The 18,549-nt window shown below is 35.4% G+C and overlaps 3 protein-coding genes across 7 annotated transcripts; 2 read left to right on the plus strand and 1 right to left on the minus strand.

Annotated features, from left to right (window-relative positions):
* Positions 1 to 269: 269 nt before the first annotated feature.
* LOC107415080 (histone-lysine N-methyltransferase, H3 lysine-9 specific SUVH1) lies at positions 270 to 6,304 on the plus strand. Of its 4 annotated transcripts, XM_048466166.2 has the most exons (5): positions 273 to 1,089; positions 1,685 to 1,725; positions 2,542 to 2,567; positions 3,042 to 5,398; positions 5,953 to 6,304. In XM_048466166.2, the coding sequence occupies exon 4, from the start codon at positions 3,130 to 3,132 to the stop codon at positions 5,326 to 5,328; it is 2,199 nt and encodes a 732-aa protein (XP_048322123.2). In that variant the 5' UTR covers positions 273 to 1,089; positions 1,685 to 1,725; positions 2,542 to 2,567; positions 3,042 to 3,129; the 3' UTR covers positions 5,329 to 5,398; positions 5,953 to 6,304. The 4 variants fall into 4 exon arrangements, with proteins under 4 accessions (XP_048322125.2, XP_048322123.2, XP_048322122.2 ...); XM_048466168.2 differs by lacking the exon at positions 2,542 to 2,567 and having other exon boundaries at positions 270 to 1,089; positions 5,958 to 6,304; XM_048466165.2 differs by lacking the exon at positions 2,542 to 2,567 and having other exon boundaries at positions 274 to 1,089.
* A 658-nt stretch (positions 6,305 to 6,962) lies between these two features.
* LOC107415016 (uncharacterized) lies at positions 6,963 to 11,232 on the minus strand. The gene is made up of 10 exons (XM_048466169.2): positions 10,770 to 11,232; positions 10,449 to 10,638; positions 10,178 to 10,311; positions 9,777 to 9,889; positions 9,339 to 9,462; positions 9,023 to 9,178; positions 7,727 to 7,882; positions 7,564 to 7,643; positions 7,423 to 7,472; positions 6,963 to 7,292 (listed from the first exon to the last, which is right to left on the minus strand). Exons 1-10 carry the CDS (start codon positions 11,160 to 11,162, stop codon positions 7,156 to 7,158), a joined length of 1,533 nt encoding a protein of 510 aa, XP_048322126.2. The 5' UTR covers positions 11,163 to 11,232; the 3' UTR covers positions 6,963 to 7,155.
* A 3,743-nt stretch (positions 11,233 to 14,975) lies between these two features.
* Positions 14,976 to 18,458, plus strand: LOC107415019 (uncharacterized protein At5g41620). Of its 2 annotated transcripts, none has more exons than XM_025073050.3 (5): positions 14,976 to 15,220; positions 15,314 to 15,807; positions 16,346 to 16,468; positions 16,572 to 16,613; positions 16,719 to 18,458. In XM_025073050.3, exons 2-5 carry the CDS (start codon positions 15,352 to 15,354, stop codon positions 18,135 to 18,137), a joined length of 2,040 nt encoding a protein of 679 aa, XP_024928818.3. In that variant the 5' UTR covers positions 14,976 to 15,220; positions 15,314 to 15,351; the 3' UTR covers positions 18,138 to 18,458. The 2 variants fall into 2 exon arrangements, with proteins under 2 accessions (XP_024928818.3, XP_015878755.3); XM_016023269.4 differs by having other exon boundaries at positions 14,977 to 15,220; positions 16,572 to 16,610.
* Positions 18,459 to 18,549: the final 91 nt, after the last annotated feature.

Here is an 18,549-nt window from a genome sequence, read left to right on the forward strand (position 1 = left end):
TACTCCTGTCGATGTTATTTTTTTTAGAAAATTTTATATGTTCAAAAGCATATAAAAATTCGGCAAAAGATCTGACATATACCAGACCAAAATGATATGCCCAAGAAATTATTTATTGGTCTGCAGACATAACATAATTCAACAATTCAAAAAACGTCCCAAAACACCAATCTTCTCCTTTTTTTGTCTTTTCTCTTTTTCAATCTTCAGCGGCCTACTATAAATGCATCATAAACAGCCATATATTATAATTTATATTTGTTTATGACATTCTGAAGTCACCCTAAAATATAAAGCATAAGCTAACTGGCATCTTTCCTATCCAAAACATAATAAAATAAAATAAAAAGTCCATTAAATAAAAAGAAAAGAAAAAAATAGTTAAAAGAAACTGAACAATTTCCCAAGGCATTCCAATCAGAATGAAACTCGATCACAGCCACAGACTAGGCTGAAAAATCACTGAAAACCTGTAACACCTAAAACTATATAGAAATCGCCATGTCTCCTGTGTTTTCTGGCTTTGTGGCCTGCCCTTAAATGGCTGATGAAATGAGCTCCCAAAAAATCAAAACGCATGCGGGTTTTGAGGGGCCCAACACCTAGGGCCCGCAATATTACGTATTTTAGTTCACCAAGTGGGCCCCAACCCAAACTCCCAAATTTTTTATTGTTATTATAATAATAATTATTTTTTTTTTTTGTTCATCTCGTCATCCCCTACGGTTGCTCCGTTTGCTCTCTACCGGAAGATGGTGATACCATGCAATTGGGTCACCGACACGTGGGTATTGGACTTTGATGCATGGCTGTAAGGGGTGGTGGGTTTTAGATGTGGGGCCAGAAGGGCCTAGTAGTGTGTGGTCCACAAGGCCCAAGAAGACCCCTCCTCCTCGATTTGCCCCGAAGGAACAGGGAAAAGATGGGCTTGTTTTTGGGTTATGAAAAAGGGACCATGATCTTCACCTCCTTCGCGGAAGGGGAAATGCGGTTGCATGCGCTGTACAGATTCCGAGCTCTCTGATCAGAGAACCCTTAGCTCCTTTGCTGAATTACAAAGATTTTCAAAGAGTAGGGTTTCAATTTTAGGTACGGTTTCAAATTGATTTTGTTTCTGGAGCTTTTAATGATTGTACTGGATAGGGAGGTATTTAGGCAAAACTGCTAGAAAAGAGAGAGAGAGAGAGAGAGAGAGAGAGAGAGAGAGGTTGGTTGTAGGTATCGAATTTCGGTTGCTGAAAAACACAATTGTTCGAAGCTGTCCAGAAGAAAAGCGATCTATGAGAGAAGTTAGTTTCCGAGTCTTGGACTTTTGGGGTCGTATATTAGGAGCCAATTATCCTAGTTGGGTAATTATTATCCTCGAGTCTTCTGTTTTAAAAAGGAAAAGTAGCCATATTTGGGTTTGATTGGATTCCACAATAACCCCCGAAGTTGAATTCAACTACAATCTACATGCATTGAGCTTTTGTCATGCATGGGGATTAGAGGGATAGTTTCGGGATTTGACTTCACTTTTTTGCGTCTGCTTTGTTTTTTTCTATCTTATTTCTGATGTGCTTGATCGTTCTACTTGATGTAGAAGGAAGCTTAACCATGCCGCTATGTAAAATATTATCTCTCTACGACTGTCTTTTTCTCTTTTATATATATATATATATATATATATATTTTTTTTTTTCAGGTTCCTGTGGTTTGAATTGGGGGATTCGGAGCTACTTTCAGGTAATTTTGGCCCCCCTCTTTTTTTTTCTTTTTTTTCTTTTTTTTTTCTTTTTTAGGTTTTATAGACATTTTTCATATGATGGGAATTAATTTTGAAGCTTTAAAAACTGCCGGGCTCTTTTAATTTGTTTGGTTTAGCTGATAGGCCAATCAGTTTTTTTAGGCTACTGGTTTCCTTCGCCCTTAAAGATTTTCTTTGCCTGAAATAAACGTATTCTTGTTTGAAATATTTCCTGGATATTTGTTTTCTGTGAAAGCAAATGGGTTTTTTAATGCAAACGCTTGATTTGTGCCCTAGGTTGATAATCTAATCCCAATGGTCTCTAATTCTATTCTTGAGAATTAGTATTGTTTTAAATCATTCTATAGGTCACACCTCATCCATAATGCATGAGTTTTGTGACACTCACTACCTTGCAGTGCATAGGCCTACAATTACCATGTGGGAGTGCAAGTTTCGTCAAACATACCCTTAAACTTTCATTGCTATGCTGAGGAGCGTTTCCCTTGTTTTATTGCCCTTCAATTTGAAGTCTTTGTTTCCATGGATGGTTGTATGTATGGCATGTTGCGTTTTGGGTTTCATTTTCAGGCGGTGGAATCCTGTGCTTTTTAAGTTTTATTTTGCAATATTTTTCCGATCCTGATTGTTCCATTTCCGATGCTGTTTTACTTTCTTTTTAAAATGTTAAAATGTACTTGAAAATTTTGTTCTCCTTTTAGTTGCCTGTACATATGTATGAGTTGCAAAAAGTTGCTCTAATTCTGTTATTTGCCTTGCTGGGTTTGCTGCTTTGGATGTGCCTCCTTGGCAAGATCCTGCTTTTCTTTCTGGTTTTCAGGTAAAGTTTTCACTTGGTTAGGATAATCTATCCGTCCCTTTGTTTGATTGCTGACAAACCTGAGTAAACTTTAAATTTAGGCAAATGTAGTTTTAAGTTTCAAATGGTGAAAAAAGTGAGAAATTCTCAATTTGACGGAGCTGAAATAACAAAGTTTGGCTTCTATGTTTTGTTTTATATATAATTTTTTGAGCTATCTAAATTCTTATAGGCTGCCATGCTTTGTCCTCCATTTCTAGTTTGCTTAGTGCTATTTATGCCAAATTTCAAGGGTTTCTTTTATGTTACCTTTTTCTTTGATGCATGGATTTAGTAATCTTGGTGATTTGAATGGTGCAGGACTTATTTTGTATCCCAACCTTGTTATTTTAGCATTCTTTGAAGTTTTTGCTCCTGATAGGTTTTATGCAGTTGGTATCTTCATATTTTCATGGTCTAACAAATGTGCTGCCACTGCTCCTATTGTTTTTGTAGAGGTAACTTGCCTATAACTTATAATATCAAGAAACAATAGAAGAAGAGAAGGGAGCAGAAACTTGCTAGTGTAGCCTTCAAATATTTAATGGAGCAAAGTTTGGGTCAAGATTCAATTCCTTCTTCTCGGTCATTTGATAAATCCAGAGTTTTGGATGTGAAGCCGTTGAGGACCCTTGTTCCAGTGTTCCCATCAGCACCTAATTTTTCTTCATTTTCCACTCCTCAAGGACCTGCTCCCTTTGTCTGTGCTTCTCCATCTGGCCCTTTCCCTCCTGGGTTTTCCCCCTTTTACCCGTTTGTGAGTACTTCAGAGAATCAAAAATTGCCTGAACAAGATCCACTACATAATCCAAGCAGTGTCCCTGATCAGAATGTTCCTTTTGACTTCAATAATCCAATATCAAATGCAGTGCCAATAAATTCATTTAGGACACCACCCCCATCAACAGCTGGGGCAACCCCAATTCGACAGACAGGGCCTACAAATGGGGGTACTGGGTCATCTAGAAGGGTAACTAGAAGTCGAAGTGCAGTTATAGAGGTCGATGAGTATGGTACAAGCCAAAATCAGAGTTCTTCATATTTGAATGTTAATGATGTCGAAGATACAACTAAGGCAGTGAGGCCAAAGGGTAGGTCCCAGAAGAGGACAAGGGCTAGCGGGGACATCGTTGTTGTCTCTCCTGATGTTAACATAGATTTGTTAGTTGACAAGATTCTCACGTCATTTAATGATACATGCCGGAAATCTGATGGTGACCGGGAAACGGTTGTATATATACTCATGGTCTATGACTTGTTTCGTAGAAGGCTTTCACAAATTGAAGAAGCAAAGGAAGCAAATCCAGGAATTATAAGACGCCCTGATCTAAAAGCAGGTACACTTTTCTTGAGCAAGGGAGTTCGGACAAATATCCAGAAGAGGATCGGAGCTGTACCAGGCGTTGAAGTTGGGGATATTTTCTTTTTTCGAATGGAGTTGTGCTTAGTTGGAATTCATTCCCCGAGTATGGCTGGAATTGATTACGTGGGTGGTGCCAAGAACAGTGAAGAAGAGCCTTTAGCAGTGAGCATTGTTTCATCTGGAGGGTATGAAGATTATGCAGAGGATGCAGATGTGCTGGTTTACAGTGGCCAAGGTGGTAATGCTGGCAGTGGCAGGAAAGACAAAGAAATAACAGACCAGAAGCTTGAAAGAGGTAATCTTGCTCTTGAGAGAAGTTTGCATCGGGCTAATAATGTAAGAGTAATTCGAGGTATAAAAGACCTAGCAAATCCGACCGGGAAGATATATGTCTATGATGGTTTGTATAAGATCCATGAATCATGGACAGAAAAAGGAAAGGGTGGTAACAATGTTTTTAAGTATAAGTTGGTCAGGTTGCCTGGGCAGCCAGAAGCATTTGCGGTATGGAAATCAATTGAAAAATGGAGAGGAGATACTTCAAGGATTGGTGTTATATTGCCGGATCTTACTTCAGGGGCAGAAAATGTGCCTGTTTCTTTGGTAAATGATGTTGATAATGAGAAAGGTCCTGCACACTTCACGTATATTTCTAGTCTGAAATATTCAAAACCAGTAAATATAACTGAACCTTCTGCTGGGTGTATTTGCATTGGTGGATGTTTACCTGGTAATTCCAACTGCCTTTGCATTCAGAAAAACAATGACTGGCTCCCATACACTGCAAATGGGTATCTTGTGAACCAGAAATCCTTAGTACATGAATGCGGCTTTTCTTGTCAATGCCCTCCAAATTGCCGAAACCGAGTGTCGCAAAGTGGGCTGAAAATTCGTTTGGAGGTTTTTAAAACTAAAGATAGAGGTTGGGGTCTGAGGTCTTGGGACCCCATTCGTGCTGGTAGTTTTATATGTGAATATGCAGGGGAAGTTATTGATCATTCTAAGGTAGACGAGCTTCTTGTTGGTGAAATTGAGGATGATTATATTTTTGATGCTACCCGCAGTCGTCAGCCAGTGGGAGTTCTGCCTGGTGACTCTGTTAAGGATCAGAAGATCCCATTTCCCCTCACGATAAGTGCAAAATATTTTGGGAATGTTGCTCGTTTCATGAATCACAGCTGTTCTCCAAATGTGCTTTGGCAGCCTGTTTTACGTGAAAATAAAAGTGAATCTGATCTTCATATTGCTTTCTATGCCATCAGACACATTCCTCCTTTGACAGAGTTGACATATGATTATGGGATGGTCCCATATGACAAAGGCCACAGGGATAAAAAGTGTCTATGTGGTTCGTCAAAGTGCAGAGGTTTCTTTCACTAATGGTTTGCTTACGGGTATATTTGGATGAAGATGGACATCGCTAACTTGTGCTGCTAGAATAGTTTAAGAGGTATGCACTTTCTTATTTGTTCATTACCATGGCATTTCATTGTCTTTTTTATTTTTGTTGATAATTTATATGCTTCTAAGTTGACTCGATTTCTCAATGTGACTAGCCTCTGAATTAAAGCAATTACTAAACTGTTAATTTCTGAAAATTAATGAAATAGGCTAATGGCTCTTACATTATACAGCCATTAATGTACAATAATGCAAGGGGCATGTGCCTACTCATGACACTATTTGGCTTATTATCATGCACCGAGCGGCCGATTGGAGGGCCAAATCAATTCAAAATAAGGGGGAAAAAACATCTGTGAACATGGTGCTCTTAAAGTATGAGAACTGAGCACATGGATATGCGGGTTCAAGAACAATAGGGAATGAAATAGATAAATTTAATATAACTTTAACGGGAATTATTTAGTGAAAAGATAGGTCATTAGTAATTCTGCTCTAAATTAAACATTTACTTTATCTTGAATTATACTGAATGTTTGGATGTTGAAATTAGTTTCTGAATCATTTTGTCTTGCAAATCTCATTTGATCTGTTTTTTGACAGCAAAGAAGAGTTTTGGAAGACTTTGGTGAGACATGGTCAGCCGAGTCCATTACCTTGAATGGTAAGTGGCTTTTGGAAGCATATGAAGAATATCAAACTTAAGCTGTGACTAATTTAATTCTTTGCTTGTTAGTGTACTTCATGTATTATAACATGTATGTTTAGGAAAAGATTGTGATATCAGTGTTAGCCTTTCTGTTCTTGTGAAAGGCGGTTCCTTTTGGCTTTTATGGGAATTAAACATTTCCATGGCTGAAGAACTTCGTCAGGAATCTTAATACAAGATGTCACTCGGATGTGTCTGGTCCTCTACAGGTGAATGCCATAGCTTTCTCAGGTGGTTTTTGTTGTTTATTATATTGTCAACTTTGTAGTCTGAATAAATTAAATGACAAAACCCAGTTTGCGGAATTTTGGATAAAAAGAACCGACCTGTCTAGTCCCAGCCTAAATTTGACGGTAGAACTGCACCTATCTGCTTCTTATCCCAATATAATCAGACATGTCCTAACTAATATTACCATGGTTTCTCTCTCTCAGAGTTCCGGTTAGGTAGCTAATAAAAGTTTTTAAATTGAATCAATGGAAAGGCCCAACCAAATTAGAGAAAGTGGGGATGGAGAGGAAGAAGATAACTGGGTTGTTTGTCATGTTGGTGACCAACTTTGCGCTTCAGGCTGCACCTTTTTTGTTTTTTTGTTTTTTTTTTGGGGGGTGCTTCAGGCCACTTTGCCATCGGTTCCGATCTCTAAAATTAATGTTTAGGTTGGACTACCCCCTTTTTCATTGGCAATGCATGCATGAAATTACAGTGTTTGGGTTTAATTAATCAGAATATATTATTAGTAGGTAATTTATTAAAATCAATCATTATATATATATATATATATATATATGGGGGGTGCATTAATGTGAATTGTATCATTCTCGGAGCAGACAGATTTTTATCAATGGGCTATCCTAATTAATATGATGGACAATGTTAGTATTCATTTATAATGGCAAGACGATGGAAGATCCAATATTTCTATTTTGTTGAGTTCGTTTTCATTTTTTAATTTGGTTATGGTCTTTTTATTATCACCTTAATTCATACAAATGACAGTCTGTATTTAAGAAAAATGAGAATTAAGGAATCGGTTAGTGCTGTGTGACATATAAGCCAAATGGACTTTTAATAACTAAGCAAAAGTGCAAGAATGTTTAGACAGAAAGATGAGCCAAGTCATGGTAATATCGTGAGATCCACCCTTGAATGATGTTCACCTCCTGTTTCCTCACGTCTTTTAGCCATTCTGGATCTTCCTTGGTGGAAAACCTGAGATCTACATGGTGAGCACCTGCAAATGAGAGTAAAAAAATTAGTATCAACGTTTGCATTGGAAAAATATTCAAGCACTAAAACATAATTTGTTATTCTTAGTTAATTTATTATTTGTTTGCAATTGTCCCATGCTTCCAAGTTCTAACCTTCCTTTGCTACGATTGCAACTATAGTACTGGATATATTCTTAAGTACCCTGTCAAAAACAGAGAATATATTTAGCATTATATAGACAGATTTGCAGTGTAAAAAAGTGAGTGAAATCATATATAGATATATGCATATACCCTCCACCACTCCATGGGTCTCTTAAGCCATTAAAGAAGATAATATTGCTCCCAAACCTTTTCAAAACCCTTTGGATATCCTGGCTCCAAAAACAGCAGAGTACTATTAAGGTTAGGTTTGAAAGTTTCCAGAGAAAACAACCTGAAATTAGATAATACCCACATAGCCCCCAAACTCAGTAGTGATCCAATTGCGCCTTGGCTCGATGTCAAATGCATATTTGCAGGAGGAGGCACTGTCGTTGTAGTGCCACTCTGACTCTGGAAATATGCTTTCCTCATTGTTAGCTCCTGTTGGCAATATCATCTCTGTACATGCCTATACCACGTTTCTCACTCAGAAAAGCTGAATATTTTTTCATTAAACAGAAATAAAATAATTCTTCCCAAATATCTAAAAAGTTGGGGAAGCCTAAAGGAAAATTGCCACAATAATAAAAAAATAATAATAATAAAAGAGCTAGAAGCATGAGTTTTACCACAATATATGAAAATTTGTACTCAAAATCCACCTCACTAGTCACCTCTGGCGGCAAATGAATGATTTTTGAATGCTAAAGCTGGGCCATAAAGCAAATAGATCATGATAATCGAAACTTTTGGTTTACCTTTTGTTCACCTTGCAGGCTCCAAATAAAACAATGATTGGTCATAATTAATAGAATATAATTTCAAGCCTAAAACCCATCTCTTTTGGCATGTGACACACATGATTGTCTTGGATACTCTCTGATTTTGATTCCAACTTAAGATAGCGCTTCTCCTTTTAATAGTGGATTGTAAACAGAAATAAGGATTTTGAGACGAATTTTAAATTGAAACTTAAAAAGGGGGAAAAGATCGTGAATTTAATAATTATCCTACAGATTATAAGCTTTATGAAATGGAAAGCCGTTGAAATTTTTACAGACAGAGTGAATATATATATATATATATATATTTTTAATTTACCAAAAATATATCACATAAAATTTAAAAATTCAGTATATAAATGCCTAATGATACCATCTTCCATCACTCTATATAAGATTATTCACCAAAAAAATCATTCTATATAAGATCACATCTTATCACGAAAACATAAATAAATAAATAACATCCATATAAAGTATTCTTATTCCTGTAATAATGCATAATTTGAAGAACTCTGATGATGTCCATTCAAGACAACTAGCAGATCATCAACTGTCAAAATTTTCCTTTTTCTTTTCATAAAAAAGTGCAGTTTTGCAGTAGTACTAAAAAAGTTTTGATCACGCAATATTTTGGTCAAAAACATTATCAAACGGTTACGATTAAAAATTGTTGCATGCGATTCCAAAACTAGTTTTTTATTTAAAAAAGAAAAAAAGGGAAAATCCAAAAACTGCTTAAAAAGTACAATTTCTGACTGAGCATGCATAGAATAAAACAGTAAAAGCTCGGAAACTTAGGGAGAAACAAGGGGTGTCTTAAGTACCTGCCATCTCCATCCTCCGAGGCCATGAGGATCAGAGTCATCGTCAAGATTGAAACACGTGGCAGTTCCACTGTAGTTATAGTAGACGTTTGCCGCACCATACAACTTCGCGAATGTGTCATTACCGGTCCCTGGATCATCAATTGCTTTACACATCTGAACCACCCATACAACCAACCAATTAAGTTCCAGCTTTACTTCAAAATGTCTTTCGAGCAATTATTACATTTATACCCTTTTCCTTCAAGTCCAAACTTTTTCCTTGTATAAAATATATATATATATATATTATTTGTTTAGGTCGTATTATTGGTACCTGTTTCACTGGATAAGCTGGCAAGGGACTGAGAAAGTTAGAGGGAGTGGGATAATCTGTCATGGCCGTGTAAACATAAGCAGTTGAAAGCCAACCTCCAAGAGCATCTGCATCTATATAGTTCCTATAATGAACACAAAAGCACACACATTTATATATAAACTCTTATATATATTTATTTTGAAAATACCGTTATAATTAATTTAATTAAAAGGTGTGATACAGTTTTTTTATTTTATTTTTATTTTTATATTTAAGTTCCTATTATTGATCAACGTTGTAATAATTTATTTGGGTAGGGAATATTATTTTTAAAAATCAGAATGACAGGCTTCATGCAAATGCAATAGATAGAGAATTTCAAATCAAAGTCAACTATTTAACTAAAATACCATCTAACTATTGAACTAAAATACCATCTTTATCCTAATTATATACCTGCATATTTTAAAAGATTTCCGGAGTTGCTGGAGACCCTTTGGTCGTTTTGCTGTGTCTTCTATCTGTTGCCACGACTCTTTTATCACTTTGTAACAATTCTCACTTTCACTCTAATAGAAAAAAACCAAAAATACTGTTACAATTAAGTTATTTGTCACTAAAACAAACTTTTACCCCAAAAAAAAAAGAAAAAAAAAATTTTAAAATACTTTGTTGACAACGTTGCTTTCTTTGAACATTATTAAATATTGTTATAGATGGGGCTTTATATATATATATATACACGTGCATAACGATGATCTTATTATATACCTTATCTTGAATGTCATGTAGCAGGGACAAATATGGAAATAACTAAAAGAGATAAACACAAATAGAGAGAGAGAGAGAGAGATGACCCTAAAATCTTGAGTGATAATATTGCTAAAGGCATATGGAGACGTTAAATTCTCGAAATTGAGGATTGGAGAAGAAGACGCCAAAGCCCCAATGGCAACGTGCGGGTACTTCAATCTAAACCATGCTGCCAGCACTGCACATTCAAGCACAGTCCAATCACTCATTTATTCATTCTACATATTGTAATCATCATTTATAGTATATGAGACAATATTATATTTTAAATCACATAATAATAATAATAATAATAAAATGTGAAATAAGTTATACTTCCTCCATATGAGCCTCCGAACACCACCACGGGAGACTCAGTCGCTGTTAAGTTTTGCTTAAGATCGATTATCAAAGTGGCGTAATCAGCTAACGCCTGTGTGGAGCTCAAGTACCCCAGCGTGCTTGCGTTGCTATAGGCCACATCTTTGTTGCCCCCAAATGGTATAGACTTGCCATAAAACCGATGCTGAAAAAAAACTCACTCACGAGGGGTATTCAATTATCAAACAAAAAGCCAAAGCGATCATAATTTAATAATAAATTGAGTTTTTTTTTAATTAATGAAGACTTTTGGAGTTTTAATAATTATTATATTACCTCGATGAAAACAATAAGGGCTTTGAAACGGGGTGCCGTTTCGTACAAAAATCCAGTGTTTTGGGCAAACCATTCGATATCTCCTTCATTGCCGGTGTATACAAAGATCGGAGCGTTCTTCTTTGCGCCGCCCCAGTAGGTGTCGTTTACCAAATACCTCTGTTGAAATGTATGGTAGCTTTTTGGATAGAAATTGAAATGATCCAGTATCTGGGTATAGTACTTGGTTTTGTAAAGCTTGTTTCCAGTACTACTTGTTCTTGAAACCGACAGTTTTTCTGGAGGGATAATTGAAGCCGGAAACTTCGGAGATATAATTTTGGCAAATGACAAAGCAGAATAAGACAGTAGACTCAGAATAGAAATCCCTATAAACATGGCCTGGGTTGCCATTTTCTTCACGCTTCTTCTTTTTCTTTTTTTTTTTTCCTGGACAGAGAGAAAGTGGAAATATGAACAGTGGTTGGATTCTAGATTGGAGAATAGGCCATTGTGGAGGTTGGATTGCTGGAGGGAAAAAAAAAAAAAAAAAGTGATAGCTACATTGACAAATTTTAGCTGGAAATTGCAAACCAAAGAAAAGTATAGGAAAGCGACCTTGCATTATTATTTTAAATAATAAAGATAGGTAGGAATCATAGGATGGTTCTCCTTCGTTAAGATTTATGAAATTGGATCCGAAGTAACCAATTATTGATTGCCATGTCAACGTTGACGAATTAATTAATTATTAAAAAGAATGAAATATTTTATAACATTTTCTCCCCCCTCAAAATATCCATAGAGATAAGAAGTATGAATAGTTGACACGTGATGAACGATTTTTTTTTTTTTTCCTTGATTTTAATACATAATTGGCAATAACATGGATAGTCACCTGGCAAATTGTGTTATATAAAAGAATTATTCAAACATGGATTAGATTGGTTTTAATGGGGAATTTGATTTTCTTGCTTGATATATATATATGTACATGTTTGCAATTAATGGAAGCTCTTGTCCCTTTGTATATAACTATATATGTTGGTAATTAATTAAGCTTTCGTTCATGGTCCAAACCCACCGATTGTTTATTTGTCCGAAATGAGCATCATTATTCTTTGAGAATTTATTCGCTTTCAACAAAATCCCTTCCATTTGCTTACAAAAAAGTTATCTGGAATTTTTTGGGTATTCTGCTGCAAACATATTAAAAAGTCACCAAAAAAAAATTATTTTTTTTTTTTGAGAAGGTAATATTTATTGGCGACAAATTTCTAAAAAAAAACTCGAGATTCAAGAAACACACTAACATCAAAGGGGTAATAAGAAAACCATTTCAAAGTTTTGTCCTCCATGCTTAAAAAGTTGTAATACAGGTTTATTATAATTGAAATCTATAATGCTTGATCAAATATTAAATATATTCATTTATGATGGATGAGTTTGGTCATAAGCCATGTGACGTTCCAAACAACATATTATATAAGAAAAATAAAAATTGAATGTTGGAATAATCATAATAAAGGTGAGTACTAAAGTTTCTTTTCAAAAAAAATTAAAAAAAAAAGGGTGAGTGATAAAGTCACAAAGTCACTGTTTGTTGACAACAATGAAACCATTTATTTTTGAGTTGGATCATTTGTTATGTATTTTTATTTAGGAATATCCTTTTATTATGTACTAATTGCGTGATTTTATGTACATATATACTATTTCTAGTATTGGAAATTGCCTTTTATCCTTCGTAGAAGCACTTTTACATATATTAATCCAATCAGGTTTCCTTATTGATGGGCAATTAAGTACATGCGATTAGTTATTATCCAAAACAAAAAAAAAAAAAGGGTACATGTGATTTTTATTTTTTTTTAAATATGTGTCAAAATATTTTAAAAAAAAGTTTTGATAAAGTGTGTCATTTTGGTTCTTGAATAACGTTGGACTATATAATTTTTTATATTGGAAAATAAGGGAATTTAAGCTGAGAATTTTGTTTTAAACAAAGGTTTATGTCTATTCAACACCAAAATAATTAGTCAAATATATAAACAGGAACTTTGGTTTGTCGAATACTACTCTAATTTGAATACTTGAAAGGAAATCCAACCACATGCCAAAAGTTTTCTAGCTTCTCATTATCATTGATGGAATTGGAAAACAAGGAAGAATAGGAAATAAAGCTTGTTTGACCAACTATTTTTAAAACAGTTTTTATTTTTCAAAATAGGAACATGCTTTCTAAAACAACATATATAAGTTTTTAACCGTTATTTTATGTTAACAATTTTTGAAAACAAAAACAATACAAAAATAAAAATTAAAAAATAATATTTTATTTTGGAAATAATTTTAATATAATAAAAAGTTATTTGAATCTTTCTTTATAATATCATCCGACAATGTTAAGGTCTTAAAATATTCGAACTAAATTGAGGTTCTGAATTACTCAAATGAGACCGGATTAAAAATATCCAGATGGACCTCCATATCCAAAAGTTGCCTAAATGTATTTAAAGATAAAAACTATTTGAATACTTAATACCATCCAATGAATCAAGTAACAGAAGTGCCATAATAGATTCGAAATTCTAAATTGTCAAACATCCTTTATTTGAAAAAAAAAACAATTAAAATTTTTTTTATTTTTTATTTTGAAAACAATGTTTAAAAAAAAAAAAGGGTTAAACATATCTTAAATATTTGAAAATAAAAATAAACCTGGACTTTAGACCACCGCATACCTTATGGTAATGCTGGATCACCACAAATTATGTAGTTGACTGGTCGCATCCTTGTAGTATTATACTTACCATGCCCAACTATACTTCACGACTTTTTTTGGTGAATAATGCTTTCATGGTCCTCCTTGCTACAGCGTTATTTGTTTTACTGAGTCAATGAAAAAGTACATCCCAGAAAAAATAAAAAAATAAAAAAAAAGTTAGAGAAAAAGTACATTGGTAAGGCTCAGTTGTAAGAAACACTATATTTCATTTCATAGTTTTTTGTTATCATCTAAGGAAGGATTTGTTATTTTTTTCTATGATCCAAGTTTGAATGATTTTATAATCGGATCAAGCTTAAAAGTACTATTTTTGTTTTTAATATTGAAAATGATATTCAAACTTGGATTATTGTTTTTTTTTTTAAATAGTTTTTATCATTTTTTTTTTTGGTAATATAGTTTTTACCATTTGGACCTTATAAATTCTCATATTATAGATTTGTAAATGCAAATATTTTGCATCTGTGTGTATATATATATGTACGGAAATTTTATGATGAGGACGGTTCGTATGAAGATTGCAGTATTAGTGACAATTTTTTATAATATTAACGATGATTTTTTAAAAAATCGTCACCAATATTATAAAAAACCGTCACCAATACTCTGATCCGTATGAGAACCGTCTGCAATATAAACGGACTGTATATATGTATATATATTTTCATATATATATATATATATATTCATTAACTTTAAGTTTGTAAATCGATTACCTGTGTGCTCAATCATAAAAGACTATTTAAACAAATATTTTAAGAGACAAGAGAAATAAAGAATATTTTAAGAGACACATCATATTGTAAGGCCATCTAATATTAAGTTGTGTATTTGATTATGACTGAAATAATACTACAAATCTTAAGTATTAAACATAAAAAAAAAAACGATTACTTCAACGAATTTAGGAACTATATTATGAAATTGAAATTTGTGGCTAAACTATGAATTTTGGAAAATTTGGCATTTGTAATCTTGATAATTTTGAAAGAACATTTACGCTGAAATTGTAAAATCTTTAATATTTCCCAAATTTTGGCTGATTATGTTTTTATCACGGGTAATCAACTTCGATTGGAAAATCTGAATTTCTGTCTGGATTATTTATTTTTTTTTAAGTGAGAAAGTGTGTGTCCCAGTTGGCGTTACGGGGGCCCAGCCCAAATCCAAAATCCACTGAATTTTCGCTATTATTCTTCCAATTTTCAAGCTACAATTGCGGCTCCATGTCTTACGTACACTTCGCTAATCACACAATTCCGTTTCCCATCCAACCACAACCACACGATTGGTCAAATATCGAAACTAGTCAAAATGTACGAAATCTTTTTCAATCACGTTCGGAAACGATTCCACGACATGTGATCGAGCTCATGTGGAATCAACCGCATCAGATTACATCAGCCTTCCTTTCGCTTTAGTTCCTTTACACGCCTCCCTCTGCACAGGAAGCACAAGCATCCAGTCTGTACTGATCAAAATCTTGAAGTGGAAGCCATCAAAGCGATCTCCCTCACTCTCAGCTCAGAGAGACTCAGAGTCTCTCTCTTTGTTTCTCTTTTAGATTAGGGTTTTTGGCTCCTCCTCGGTTTTCTCTCATTTCTGCGTTACTTTCCCAGAAAACCAGTTCTCAGTTGAGTTAACAAAAGCTTGTTACCCAAAATACCACTGCTATGCACCAGAGGTAACGTTCTCGAATATTTTTTTCATCTCTTTTTTTTTTCTTTTAAATCTCGGAGATCGAAGTTTCTCATGGTTATATTTAATTTTGTTACAGGAGTTTTGGATCTGATTGTTGAAGTCTGAGGTGATATAATGCCGAGGCATAATCTGAGCATGGATTTGATCCCTGGAAAAATCAGGAAGCGAGGTTGTTCTTCGTCGGCGTCGTCATCGTCTTCGATAATACAAAACTACAGGTTCAAGAGGGCGATCCTTGTGGGAAAGAGGGGCGGATCAAGTACGCCAGTTCCCACATGGAAGCTCATGAGCGGGAGATCTCCTGGGTCCGCATTGCGGAACATGGAGTCCCCTAAGTACACGCCGTCACTAAACGGAGCCAAGGCAAAGCATGCTCCGCCTGTTTCGGCTAGAAAACTCGCGGCCACGCTTTGGGAGATGAACGAGATACCATCGCCGAGAGTTAAGGAAGGTTTGGATGAGAGGAGGCTCAGGAAGGAGCTCAGAGCCAGAGAGAGGATGGCCAGGTCGGTGCATTCCGGTTCTCTGCCTCCGCATCTTTCCGATCCATCTCATAGTCCTGTCTCCGAGGTGGGTCTTGATTTCGTTTGGATTTTTCTATGATTTCCATTTTGTTTGGTTACTGAGAAAGTACAGGAAATCAACAGGAAAACTTTACTTTTGCTTTGCACGGCTTTTCTAATAAAATACGATAACAGTTGTTATTTTTTTAAATATAAAATAAATAAATAAATAAAATTCAAAATTTTAAATTTAAAATCTACTGTTGACATACATTTTTGTGGCATTTATGCACTAATCTATTTATGGTATGAATACATTTCGGGAGTTGATTTTGCGATTGTATCTAATTTATGTTATTGATAAAAAATGATGAGGTTTTTACTCTTAAAAATTAAAAAAAAGAAGAAAAAAAAAAAAAGAAGAGATAAGGCCGAGATGCTTCTAAATGGAATAATCATAGTTGGGTCCTCCTAGTTTCTGGCCTCTGATTAATGCAATCGGATTCTGCTTGTTATTGGTCTTTTATGTAATATCAATAAATTTATTGATAGTGATTTTAATATTTTTTATGATAGTTTTGACTCTATATGGTTTGATATAATAGAGAATGGATCGCTCTGGAACGGGCAGTCGCATGAGGAGAACACCATCTGTTTCTCATAGGCTCAGACTTACAGAACATCATGCTGGAGTTCTGGATTCTCTCAGCAATGCTAGCTTAATGGAGGTACAATTGTTTCGCATGTAATTTATGGACTTTCTTTTTCATCATATAAACTTCAACAATATAGAAGCCGAAATTTATGTCATCTCTCTGTCATGTGATACAGGTTGAGACCAGATCTAGAGCCCAGACACCTACTGCTATGGTAGTATGTGAACCTTCTCTTTTTTTCAATTTTTTGTTAATTGTATCAGATGATAAATTTAATTATACAGAACCAGAAACTTATGTAACTCTTCTTCTTTTGGTACAGATTGAGACCAGGTCTAGAGCCCAGACTCCTACTGCTTCTACTGCTGGAGTCAAGACACGGCTGAAGGATGTGAGTAATGCTTTGACCACATCTAAAGAGTTGCTCAAGATTATCAACCGTATTTGGGGTCATGAAGATCGGCCTTCTTCAAGCATGTCATTAATCTCGGCCTTACATGCTGAGCTGGAGAGGGCGCGATTGCAGGTCAATCAACTTATCCAAGAACAGCGCTCAGATCAGAGTGAGATCAACTACCTAATGAAGTGTTTTGCCGAAGAGAAGGCTGCATGGAAAAGCAAAGAACAGGAAGTGATTGAGGCGGCTATAGAATCTGTTGCAGGAGAGCTTGAGGTCGAGAGGAAGCTGAGACGAAGGTCTGAAAGCTTAAATAAGAAGCTTGGGAAAGAACTGGCAGAGACAAAGTCCTCTCTTCTTAAGACAGTAAAAGAACTTGAGAGTGAGAAGAGAGCCAGAGAGGTATTGGAACAAGTATGCGATGAGCTGGCCAGGAATATTGACGAGGAAAAAGCTGAAGCTGAGTTACTGAAGAGAGAGTCTGTAAAAGTTTTTGACGAGGTGGAGAAGGAAAGGGAGATGATGCAGTTGGCTGATGTGTTGCAGGAGGAAAGAGTTCACATGAAACTCTCAGAGGCAAAACATCAACTTGAGGAGAAGAATGTGGCTGTTGATAAATTGAGGAGCCAACTTGAAGCTTTTTTGGGAACCAAAAAAACTAAAGACAAAGTACGAGTTTCCACCCATCCAATTGATGGAGATATTGATGCATATCTGAATAGAGCTCGTTATGGTTCCCGTCAGAATGAGCCAAAAGACGAGGATGGAGAAGTTGTAGATGGAGTGGAATGTGGAGAGGATTCTGCTGAGAGTGATCTTCATTCCATAGAATTAAATATGGACAACAATAACAAGAGCTACAACTGGACTCATGCTTCCGGAGCTCCTCGTGATTCTAGAAGGGCTGCATTTGATCAGGAAGAAATCAAAGGGAGGAAGTCTACCTCTGGGAAAGCACCAAGGAAAAGCACTTCTCTACAAAGGAGTGTGTCGGATGGAGTTGAATGTGGTATCGAAAGTGAGAAACTCCTAAATTCAACAGATGCATTAGATTGGGATAGATTTTCTGAATTGGAGAGGCAACTGCAGGGAAAAGGTTATGGAGACGAAATGCATGGGTATAAATCATCAAAAGGTCTTCGGGACCAAATTCTGTCTGGTGCAAGGCTTGGATCTGCTAGAGTTTATGCTAGTCCAACACGACAATGGGGACAACCATGGCCTTCCCGAGATCCTACCAATACAGTCCAAGAGAGACCCCCCGTGGTGCAGGGAGGTGGTATGAAATCAAGGCTAAACGAAGCTAGAGGTGAAAGCCAAACCGTACGAAAAACCAAACGGTGAGAAAATGCTCCTCTTGGCCATTGCCTTTGCAACACTTAGAAAGTGTTTGATTTATCTTGAAAGGTGGTAAATACTGTGGAGTTGTTTAGAGGGAGGGCTAATTATTTAAGACCATTTTAACGGTAAGGAGTTTACAGTGAAGTTGCAGCAATCGCTGCTTATTTTCTGCTAGACCGCTGGATTAGACATGCTTGTTTTGTAGATTTCTTGTAGAAAGCTGTGCTAATGTAGCGAGTTTCCCCTGTACAAAAACTTCTAGTATAATTGAGTGAATATACTAGAAGTCTTAATATTTTTCCCGTGTGATTTTCATTTTAGTTATTTCGTTTTCCTTTCCTTTTTTTTTTTTGGGTTTCTTTAATTGGCTTAAATATAAATTCCCTTATGTCTTGTTCATGTTTTTGCCCTATAC

Source organism: Ziziphus jujuba, chromosome 11 (genome assembly GCF_031755915.1).
Source record: "Ziziphus jujuba cultivar Dongzao chromosome 11, ASM3175591v1".
NCBI classification, from domain to species: domain Eukaryota; kingdom Viridiplantae; phylum Streptophyta; class Magnoliopsida; order Rosales; family Rhamnaceae; genus Ziziphus; species Ziziphus jujuba.

Coding starts and splice junctions, on each gene's coding strand:
- LOC107415080 (XM_048466168.2), top strand. CDS start 3,130: ATGGAGCAAAGTTTGGGTCAAGATTCAATTCCTTCTTCTCGGTCATTT.
- LOC107415016 (XM_048466169.2), bottom strand. CDS start 11,162: ATGGCAACCCAGGCCATGTTTATAGGGATTTCTATTCTGAGTCTACTG. Junction 7,473..7,563: donor GACCCATGGAGTGGTGGAGG/GTATATGCATAT, acceptor TGTTTTTGACAG/GGTACTTAAGAATATATCCA. Junction 7,293..7,422: donor TGCAATCGTAGCAAAGGAAG/GTTAGAACTTGG, acceptor TCTCATTTGCAG/GTGCTCACCATGTAGATCTC.
- LOC107415019 (XM_025073050.3), top strand. CDS start 15,352: ATGCCGAGGCATAATCTGAGCATGGATTTGATCCCTGGAAAAATCAGG. Junction 15,808..16,345: donor CTCATAGTCCTGTCTCCGAG/GTGGGTCTTGAT, acceptor TTGATATAATAG/AGAATGGATCGCTCTGGAAC. Junction 16,469..16,571: donor GCAATGCTAGCTTAATGGAG/GTACAATTGTTT, acceptor CATGTGATACAG/GTTGAGACCAGATCTAGAGC.